We start from the raw sequence: 12065 nt of genomic DNA, 5'->3' as shown, positions 1-12065 counted from the left end.
TCTTTCTGCCATGAAAAAAGCGACTGGTACATATTTGAGTCTTTGTTGAAGCGAAAAAGGCTTAGTCTTCATATTTTCCCATACAAAGGGGAATGGTCATATCGATCCCTTACGGGTATAAATGGGTACAATTAGTCTCTTGACGTGACATGCTCAAACAAAAGGGAACAGTTTAATGCATACAGAGAGATCAAAACTGTGATTAGACGCATACTTCTTTGAGGCTTGTCCCGGACTCATCCTAGACTAATCGCATTTTTTGCAGGGTATTTCTACAAATAACTCTTGGTCTATGTAGCTTTAGTTCGTCATTTATAGACAGTTCTTTAAGCATTTCATTTACTATCAAATGCACGACAAGTTGAGCCAATCTTTGTGGCCGTAATTTATGCGCATCCTGAGATAAAGTTGCTTTTGTGAAAAATAAACGGCAAAGTACGTGTGAGTAGCGGGCGTGGCAATTCAAATTAGTCCATTTTACAAATTAGTTCAATTGAAGTTAAGTTTTTGCTGCGTGCTTTTGAAAAAGTTTCTTTTTAACTGAAAGGGTTAAATAATTAAAAGTTGAAAGGAAGAAGTATATGACAAAGATACAAATAGAAGTAGTGACTCCTTTTACATTATATTTATACATAGCCCAACGAGTTATTTTTTCTCGTGCGAACCCAAAGGCGTATGTTAGAAGACCATTCATTCCCTTCAGTGAGCAACAGTAAACCTGAGTGCTTTTGAGCAGTATTTGGTATTATAAAGGGGTGATTGTGAGAATCATGCATTATAGAAATTTTTACAAACCCATTTAAAAAAAAATAATATGATTTTTGCGATCTTTTTGCATAGACATTAGTTTATCTGGTTTTATTTTACCAGCTCAAGGTCAAAGAATTAAAACAAAAATTTTTTGTTTTCCAAAAATGGGTTTCACAATTATTTCGATCTCCGAAAATCCTTGTTTATTTTGCACCTTCTGTTATAATTCGAGTCGCTGAACTGTCGAATTAAGAACTAAAATATTCGGTCAAGCAAAATGTTTTTTATTGGTAAAACCACTTTAGTAGATGTATTTCATAATCAAATTACTCGTGTACTTCATTGAAAATCAAAACTGACTTATTTCCTAAGTTTGCGCTGCTTTTATACTTTCAGTTGCTTCGTTCGCCTATTTTTCCTATGGTTCGGAGCTTTCGCGAACAGCCGTCTCCAACACGTGCTTGTTCGCTGTTCCACTTTTCACTTTTTGTACGAGCCTTTCCAGCTACACTGCAATTTTGATGGAACACCTTTCCGGTGTATAAAAGTAACATATCTCGCTCCCTTCCGAATTGTCCTTGTAATACCTATCTTTAATCTTAACTGAATCCATTGTTCCTCAGCTTGCGCTGCTTTTATACTTTTTCTTGCTCGCCTATTTTTTCCAGGTCCAGTACTTTCGCCAACAGCCCTCTCGAACACTTGCTTGTTTATTTCTCGCTTCTATAGTTGGTTATTTTGCTATATACATGTATATGTGTGAGTAATATCATCCCCGCTCTTAGGTGACATAAATATTTTATTTTTCGCTCTTAAGGGCCCATTACTGATACTTAGCATAGACTTGACTTGGCGTAAATTTGGCAACTTAGCCACGATAATACTCCACTTAGCGCATAGAATCTGGCATCATAATCAATAAATGTCGATTTGTATGACAAAATGTCAAAATGAAATGGAAACAAACAAAAGGCATCTCATCTGTTCAGCAGACTTCTAAGTCAAGTTAAGTGTTTCTAAGTTTTGAGTAATCAGTAACATGCAATGTTCAATTAACAGAACTGTAAGTGACAGTTCTCAAGTCTAGTCAAGTCTATGCTAAGTATCAGTAATGGGCCCTTTAGCTGCTGAGGTTCATTTAACAGAACCGTAAGTGACAGTTCTCAAGTCAAGTCAAGTGAAGTCTATGCTAAGTATTAGTAATGGGCCATTTAGTCAGCAGCTAAAGGGCCCATTACTGATACTTAGCATAGACTTGACTTGACTTGAGAACTGTCACTTACAGTTCTGTTAAATGAACATTGCATGTTACTGATTACTCAAAACTTAGCAACATTTAACTTGACTTAGAAGTCTGTTGAATTTTGATTCTCTATGTAAGTTCTAAGTGACGTTTACATTTTGAGATGCCATTTGTTTGTTTCCATTTCATTTTGACATTTTGTAATACAAATTGACGTTTAAGTCTATAAGTGGACTATAAGTTTACTCCAAGTCAAATCAATCTATTCTAAGTATCAGTAATGGGTCCTTAAATGTATGTAAAATATTCTCCTCGTTCTTAGCTTTTCTGTTTACATGTATGTTTGGCTGCGTGCTTTGCTGTTGTTGTGTATTTATTTTCCTAGCAGCATAGTTCATACGTTCGTTGCTTACACAGGCTTGCGTACAATCTCCAAATTCTGTTCAGTAGTTATAGTTCATTAATCGTCCTGAAGATGAACGCTTCTAATACCAGTCAAGTCTTATTTTGTTGTCCGTTTTGCATACCAAAAATTCAAGAAAAGGCAATCGGTTTTCTGATTTCTGATCCATCGTAAACTTAATGCCTTTATGATATAAGTTTAGTACCTCCATTACCTTCTCAAAATTGTTCCTTTTTCCTGTTGCAAATACATCATCTACGGATTTTTTAGGTACTCTCTTGCTTGTCAATCTTTCTAAAATTTGTTCCATGATTATGTCAGCAATTATCGGTGATCCTAGTGATCAAATCGGAAGTCCTCTTAGCTTTGTATAGATTTTTTTACACACTTGAAATTTTTTTAAATATTTTTTTATTGAAACCCGTTTTAGTTAATTTATCATCACATTTTTCCTTTTTTTTCACCGGGAACAGAAATTTTTTAAAAAAGTATGCTCTTACTAAATTTTATTAGGATTGATCGATTATTGTTTGATCCATGGCATAACAAGTATTATAAAGAGCTGAGCTAAGCGAGGAACCGTGCCAAATTCTTATACTCACTTTCGGTTTTCCTTTCAACTTTCTTTATTTCATTCCCTCTCTTTCACCCTTCCTATATTATTTAATTTTCCCCTTAATTTGTCTGTCCTTCCTCTTATTCTTGTTTTTGCTGTTCCCTTAAATTTTTTCCCTCTCCATATAGTTTATATTGAGACCAATCCCAATCTTTGGTAAATTCTCCGGAGATCCAAGTGAGTCGTGACCGAATTACTTTCTCCTAGCAGCAGGATGGGGTTTCAAGTATATTGAGACGTACCTCATAGATTTCCATTGGATAGTGCTCTGTGAAATTACCAAACACTATTGATAGAAGAGCCTTAGTGAACTCAACCATTTCAGCAGACCACCTGCCATCCACTTCCGGCCAGAAGGATCTTGCTACCCTGCAAGAATTGATGTCCGCCTAATGCTTGCTGAGCTGACTTGAGACCCATTTATGCAGGAGCAGACCACATGAATCTCGAAATCTCTACAACCGTCTTCATCTGACCAATTGTACCGACGCGGGCTAAGAGAAGAGCTTGACATTTGCCCGGGATATCACTATTACGCGGAACACAGATAATATTAATTATAACATATGTAGTTCGACGCAATCGCAAGCTAGGTTATGCACGCACTCGATCACACTGTAGTTGAACTCAAGTCCTTGATAGTCGCTTGGCTATCAGAGTAAATTTCATATATCTTAACTGTAGTGGCACTGTATGGCATTTCATCCACCGCATCCTTATTTGCAACAACTTCCGCTTAGCAGACGCTGCAGTCATCAGGTAAGCGGCTTATATTTAGCTCTTACCAAAAGACCCCCTACAAATCTTTCCGTGCAGCTTCGACACATCCGTGAATAAGTCAACTAGTACCCTGTCTCAGATGAGTCCCCCTTCCCATTCTTCTATGGGGGGAATGACTGTTTCGAAGGTTACACAGGGTGCAGTTATTGGCACACAAAAGCTACAGCGCCCGAGGTCAGAAAGCTCATAGCACATATCACGAAGCCTGAGCAACGACCGATCCACGGCCGCCTTTCACGCAATATTTACTGGATGTATGTTCAGCAAGACGCAAGACATTGACTGTCAAGGTAGTTGTTGTTCTAAGAGCGCCGCTGATACCAAACAGTGCCGTACGTTGTTCTGACACTAATACGCTTTAACTATAATAGGAAACTTATTGTGGTAAATGTTTACCTTACGTACAAATACAATGTGCTTAATATACACGATTCAATATTTCTTGCATCAATCACATCAACTTTTTTTCTTTATGTGCAGAATTTTTGAGTTCATAACTAAAAAAGAAAAAAATATTCATTTGACCACAAAAAGTGACAGCTGGAAAAGCGCTCCAATGATACCCAACGATGACGGTTCGACCTTCAGGTATAAATATCGGCGACGTTCAACTTGTAAACCCCACCCAAATATGGGCCATATTGAACGAAAGTAAAAATGCGAACGTCAGCAAAAGGGTGTTACAAAAACTTATTCACAACTTACCAAAGCAAACAAAAAATCCAAATTTAATTTTCAATATAAAAACTGTTACAAATAAAACATATGCGTTGTATTATAGTGCCAAATATAAAAACAACAATATACTAAATAAAAATAGCAACAATGATTCAACAACAACAACACAAACGCATCGCACTTCATCTTTAGCTGACATGGATTTAACAAATTCCGAAGCAACTAACACTAACACAATTGCGCTGCTGCACATTTATGGCGATGCAGAAGTGGAAGTCATCAATCGTACTTTAGCCCTGACAACAAATGTCAATGGCAGCACGAGTGATATATCATCAAATAACATTCCGTCACCAACTATATTTATGGCAAATACAACAAATGTCTACACAAATATTACCAGTGTCAGTGATGCGGATGAAGAATGGGCGCGCTTTTATGATTTGATGTTGTCGTGGCAAGGCATATGTCTTATTGCTGTCTTTAGCACCCTAATTGTGGTAACATTCGTTGGTAATATGCTTGTCATATTGGCTGTTATAACAACGCGTCGCCTGAAAACGGTCACAAACTGTTTTGTTATGAGTTTAGCTGTGGCCGATTTATTGGTGGGGATTTTCGTGATGCCACCAGCAGTTGCTGTTCATTTAATAGGTGAGTCTTTTTGATGTTTATGTATGTAATTAATATGTATGTAATTAAAAGCGTGTGGCATTTAAAAATTTAATTACATTGTGCATGTAAGTATTGGTTTAAACTTTTGTTGGCAATTCAACTAAATCTTTCCCTTTCAAAGCTCTGGCATTTAAATTACCAATTTTTAGAACTAAGTCAACTCGATATGAAAATTGTATGGCAAAAGCTAATTGCGAAATTTTACTGTTACTTTTTAACTTAGCTGGCGCTTAAGCGTTTATACTGTTATGGCTGTCCAACAAGACGCGAATTGGTCACACCAACGGAATTTTAATCGTTTTGTACCTTGGGAACCAGCATTAAACGAAACAACAACATTAGCTGTGAGTTCCAGCGAAATTTCACTCTTACCAATGAAAAATGACGATCCGGAGCCCGCTATGGAAGCAAATGCTTCCACTCCGCTGGAAGAAGCAGGTGAAGCCCGATTTAAATTCCTTTGGTGTGACCAATTTGAGTATGGAGGATGATGAGGTGGAATCACTAAATCACTTTATGCTTGACTGCCCAGCTTTTGACAGAACTAGGCGAAAGTATTTCGGTCGTGACTCACTTGGATCTCCCGAGGAGCTATCCAAGGTTGAGATCGGGATCATTCGGAACTTTATCGTTGCTACCCAACGATTCTCTAAGTAGTTATATCTACGTCACCGTTAGTGTAGTTTATTATATGTGGTATCACAACGGACCGTCATGTTGTCCAAGTGAGCTTCCCCTATCAGGGAAGCTACCACCCAACCTAACCTAACCTAACCAATTTGCGTCAATTCATGGATCGAAGAAGCAACTGGGGCGCCTTGTTAAACGGCCACAACCGTTTAACCCTCCGATAGATTGTGGCGTCTGGCCAGACGAGAAGGCTTTATTTTCGTGAATAACTTTACTGGTAACCAGCCGATCATGAAAAGCTTTAGTGAATTTTTAAGTTTAGAGGCGGTCTTTATAATAATTCCGAAATCGATATTTTTATACTCAGCTGAGCAGAGCTCACAGAGTATGTTAATTTTGTTCGCATAACGGTAATCCGTAACGGCATAAACTAATCGAGATAGATATAGACTTCCATATATCAAAATGATCTGGGTGAAAAAAGAAATTCATATAGCCATGTCCGCCCGTCCGTCCGTCCATACGTAAACACGATAACTTGAGTAAATTTTGAGGTATCTTGATATAATTTGGCATGTAGGTTCCTGGTCACTCATTTCAGATCGCTATTTGAAATGAACGAAATCCACGCCCACTTTTTCGATATCGAAAATTTCGAAAAACAGAAAAAGTGCGATAATTCATTACCAAAGACGGCTGAAGCGATGAAGCTTGGTACTTGAGTTGAACTTATGACGCAGAATAGAAAATTAGTGAAATTTTGGACAATGGGCGTGGCACCGCCCACTTTTAAAAGAAGGTAATTTTAAATTTTTGCAAGCTGTAATTTGGCAGTCGTTGAAGATATCATGATGAAATTTGGCAGCAACGTTATTCCTATTACTATATGTACGCTTTATAAAAATTAGCAAAATCGGAGAAGGACGACGCCCACTTTAAAAAAAAAATTTTTTTTAAAGTAAAATTTTAACAATTTAATATCTTTACAGTATATAAGTAAGTTATATCAACATTCAATTCCAGTAATCATATGGTGCAACAAAATACAAAAATAAAAGAAAATTTCAAAATGGGCGTGGCTCTGCCCTTTTTCATTTAGTTTGTCTCGGATACTTTTAATGCCATAAGTGGAACAAAAATTTACCAATCCTTTTGAAATTTGGTAGGGCATAGATTTTATGACGTTAACTGTTTTCTGTGAAAATGGGCGAAGTCGGTTGATGCCACTCCCAATTTTTATACACAGTCGTCCGCATGGCCGTTAACACGATAACTTGAGCAAAAATCGATATATCTTCACTAAACTTAGTTCACGTATTTATCTGAACTCACTTTATCTTGGTATAAAAAATGAACGAAATGCGACTATGGCCACGCCCACTTTTTCGATATCGAAAATTACGAAAAATGAAAAAAATGCCATAATTCTATACCAAATACGAAAAAAGGGATGAAACATGGTAAGGTAATTGGATTGGTTTATTGACGCGAAATATGACTTTAGAAAAAACTTTGTAAAATGGTTGTGACACCTACCATATTAAGTAGAAGAAACTGAAAAAGTTCTGCAGGGCGAAATAAAAAACCCTTGAAATCTTGGCAGGTATTAAATATATAAATAAATTAGCGGTATCCAACAGATGATGTTCTGGGTCACCCTGGTCCACATTTTGGTCGCGATCTGGAAAACGCCTTCACATATACAACTACCACCACTCCCTTTTAAAACTCTCATTAATACCTTTAATTTGATACCCATATCGTACAACCACATTCTAGAGTCACCCCTGGTCCACCCTTATGGCGATATCTCAAAAAGGCGTCCACCTATAAAACTAAGCCCCACGCCCTTTTAAAATACTCACTAACACCTTTCATTTGATACCTATATCGTACAAACATATTCTAGAGTCACCCCTGGTCCACCTTTATGGCGATATCTCGAAACGGCGTCCACCTATAGAACTAAGGCCCACTCCCATTTAAAATACTCATTAACACCTTTCATTTGCTACCCATATCGTACAAACAAAGTCTAGAGTCACCCCTGGTCCACCTTTATTGCAATACCTCGAAAAGGCGTCCACCTACAGAACTAAGGCCCACTCCCTTTTAAAATACTCATTAACACCTTTCGTTTGATACCCATATTGTACAAACATATTCTAGAGTCACCCCTGGTCCACCTTTATGGCGATATCTCGAAAAGGCGACCACCTATACAACTACCACCACTCAATTTTAAAACCCTCATTAATACCTTTAATTTGATACCCATATCGTACAAACACATTCTAGAGTCACCACGTGTCCACCTTTATGGCGATATTTCGAAACGGCGTCCACCTATAGAACTAATGCCCACTCCCTTTTAAAATACTCATTTAAACCTTTCGTTTATACCCGTATTGTTCAAACGCATTCTAGAGTCACCCCTGGTCCACCTTTATGGCGATATCTCGAAAAGGCGACCACCTATACACAACCACCACTCCCTTTTAAAACCCTCATTAATACCTTTAATTTGATACCCATATCGTACAAACACATTCTAGAGTCACCCCTGGTCCACCTTTATGGCGATATTTCGAAACGGCGTCCACCTATAGAACAAAGGCACACTCCCTTTAAAAATACTCATTAACACCTTTCATTTGATACCCATATCGTACAAACATATTCTAGAGTCCCCCCTGGTCCACCTTTTTGGCGATATCTCGAAAAGGCGACCACCTATACAACTACCACCACTCCATTTGAAAACCCTCATTAATACCTTTAATTTGATACCCATATCGTATAAACACATTCTAGAGTCACCCCTGGTCCACCTTTATGGCGATATTTCGAAACAGCGTCCACCTATAGAACTAGGGCCCACTCCCTTTTAAAATACTCATTAACACCTTTCGTTTGATACCCATATTGTACAAACGCATTCTAGAGTCACCCTAGTCCACCTTTATGGCGATATCTCGAAAAGGCGACCATCTACAGACCTAAGCCCCACGCCATTTTAAAACACCCATTAACACCTTTCATTTGATACCCCTATCGTACAAACAAATTCTAGGGTCACCCCTGGTCCGCCTTTATGGCGATATCTCGAAACGGCGTCCACCTATGGAACTAAGGATTACTCCCTTTTAAAATACTCATCCACCTTTATGGCGATATCCCTAAATGGCGTCCACCTACAGAACTATGGCCCACTCCCTCATAAAGTACTCTTTAATGCCTTTCATTTGATACACATGTCATACAAACACATTCCTGGGTTTCCCTCTGTTCATTTTCCTACATGGTTATTTTCCCTTATGTTGTCACTATAGCTCTCAACTGAGTAATGTTCGGTTACACCCGAACTTAACCTTCCTTACTTGTTTTGTACCACAGTTGATTATGTCACATTTTAGAGTTGTCGTCTGGCTACACGAACATATTTTTAAGCATATAAGACCTCATAGATTGAATTCATTTCAAAATTTGTCAATAAAAATTCAAACTTATCACAGTGTGCGAGGAGTTTTCTTCAAAATTTAAATAAAAATTCAAATATTTGTGGATAAAGTTCAAAGTGTCAAATTTCCTCTGCCCAGACGGCAACGCTTAGATGTGTTGAATTTATTCACCACTAAGCGGAGGGCTGAACGGTTAAGCGGCAATTAGGTTTGAAAGTAAGAATTATATTTCCACTATAACAAAGGGGGAAAAAACATTATTTGGCCCATCCTAATGTACATACATGTGTTATAATTATAGTAAGTTCATAAAAGTAATCTATTCCTGAGTATTAAAATATTTTTAAAAATGTACCTTGTATACCAACGACATATTTATGTATATCAAGGTCATTTAGGATAAATTATGGACCGATTTTATTTATCGTTTGCGACTAAAAAACTTTACCAACTTAAAAAAATATTAAAAACTACTTAGTGCTTTCAGGTACATATATGTATATCAAACCACCTTCAAGGGTTTTTATTTAAAATTTTATTTTTATAATTTTTTGCTTTTAACAAGGATAATTGAAACAGATAGACAGTTTTCTGTGAAAAGTCGTTTCCTTTGATCTCTTCTGTTTAAAAATAGTGATTTATTATTTACTCGGTAAGGTTTGTAATTTACAAATATGTATATATTTGGATATGCAAATATAAATACCAACATTTTTTTTACCTACACATTAAGGAACCTCTTAATATACTTAACTTAATTTTACTAAAACACTTTTATCAGAAAACGATCATTTTTATACCCAGCTGCACTTGTACACAGGATATTATAACTATGATTGGATAAAGGCTGGTTGTACAGCTATAAAGTGGACGAGATAGATATAGAGTTCCATATACCAAAATCATCAATATCGAAAAAAAATTGTATCACGCCATGTCGTCTTTCTGCCCGTTAATACGACAACTTGAGCAAATATTGAGGTATATTCACCCGGTATACGGGCTTATCTGGACCTACAATAGATTGGTATGGAAAATGAGCGAAATCGGACGATAACCACGCCCACTTTTTTGATATCGAAAATGAAGATAAATGCAAAAAATGAGTTAATTCAAAAACTAATATCGCTTAGCTAGTTAATGGATTGGTTTTTTGACGCAAAACATAAATTCCAAAAAACTATGGAATATGGGGGTTGCACCACCAAAATTTAGAAGTCGAAAGAAGTTTAGGAAGTCGTTGCAGATATTACATTGAAATTTGGAAGAGACGCTATCCTTGCTAAAATAAATATACTGAGTTAAGATTATTAAAATCATGTTCTAGGACAAACAGGACGGCAAATAAGAATGAGTTCAGAAAGCACATAAGAGATTACAACAAAAAAACACGGAATTAAAACATTACATCAGAGTCTAACTTCGTAAATTAGATGGTCGGAATGTTCCCCAAGAAACAACAATAAAACAGTTAGGGTTCTTCACATACAAGCAAAAGGCCGACGTCTGGACCCACCCGAACACATGGAAATCTACAAACAGAAAACATACGACGGTAGAATAATAAACGAACAGATAAACTCAATTTCTGACACAATATTTGAGCCTTTCAAAATTGCTTACAAGGAACAAAATAATCACACAAGTACAACAGACAAACACACAACAACAAATAAACGCACAGCAATAAACGCACCAAAACTGTGGGTCTGTCAAGCAATTAGAATTACTGACTTTTACCTGCCTCAGTCAGCCACACAAATTGATCAGTAAAAACCACATTCACTTCTGAAAGAATACATAGCAAATATACACAAGCATCAATTTTGACAAAACCTGCTCATGTACCTACGGATTTAATACAAGACAAATGACAACAACAGATCAGAATGAAAATCGACACTGATGATGGCACAACGCCGACACCAGTTTGACTCGAAACCAAATTTGACAAGGAATGACGGAAAATCGTTCCAGTATACATTAGTTATTCGCCCTGTCGGAAAATCAACAAAACAAAACAAGTCATTATCAAAATCAGTTAAAGGCCGCGCCCAGTTTTCCTAAAGGTCAAACCTTAACAAAGTTTGCAATGATTTTATGGTATTTATCTATACTTGACTGATAGTCTACCTCAGTAGTGGTACGGTTTAACTAAGAACAAAACTTAAACAAGTTTTAAAAAATGGGCGTGACCTGTCCCTTTTTTTTCGTTACTCTTTCCAAAATACTTTTAATGCCATAAGTCTTAATTTGGCTTAAACATTTTTTTCTTAGCTGCATTTTTAACAGCTCGAGTTCATTATGCATCCTTTTTGCTTCTTTTGAACGAAAATGAGTTCAGAATGGAACCATATATATATTATTGCGCAGCCTTATAAAACTATTAACTACAGAAAGCAAACAACAACAGCATTTCAAGTGCACAGCTGGGTATATAATTTTCGGTGCCACCCAAACTTAGACATCCTTACTTATTTGTATATCAATTTTGTTTTCAAATTTACCTTTTTTACAGGCTCCTGGCGTCTCGGTTGGGTGCTTTGTGATGTTTGGATATCTTTAGATGTTTTGCTGTGCACAGCATCGATTTTAAGTCTTTGTGCGATTAGTGTGGATAGGTGAGTAAGTAAAATCAAAGCAAATATAACTAAGTACATTAGTATTGCTGACTAAAAATCACTTCACTTTGAGGCAAAAACATAGGAATTGAATGCCAATAGATCGAAATAATCTTCAACATAAAACAACCCCAACATCCCCTTTCACATTTGACCTCGTTTTAAACAAATAACCAAGCGGCTTGTTTCAAACTCCTTATGCGAAGTG

General features: G+C 36.8%; 1 protein-coding gene across 1 annotated transcript in view; it reads left to right on the top strand.

Annotated features, from left to right (window-relative positions):
- TyrR (Tyramine receptor) overlaps nucleotides 1–12065 on the top strand; it is a 69842-nt gene that overhangs the window by 42781 nt on the left and 14996 nt on the right. Inside the window, exons 2-3 of the mRNA XM_067759910.1 lie at nucleotides 4273–5124; nucleotides 11755–11857. Of these exons, the coding sequence (XP_067616011.1) occupies nucleotides 4362–5124; nucleotides 11755–11857 (866 nt within the window). The 5' untranslated portion in view covers nucleotides 4273–4361. The remainder of the gene's footprint in view (nucleotides 1–4272; nucleotides 5125–11754; nucleotides 11858–12065) is intronic.

The sequence above is a fragment of the Eurosta solidaginis genome, chromosome 1 (genome assembly GCF_040869045.1).
Source record: "Eurosta solidaginis isolate ZX-2024a chromosome 1, ASM4086904v1, whole genome shotgun sequence".
NCBI lineage: Eukaryota > Metazoa > Arthropoda > Insecta > Diptera > Tephritidae > Eurosta > Eurosta solidaginis.
This window is presented reverse-complemented; position numbering and strand designations above follow the sequence as displayed.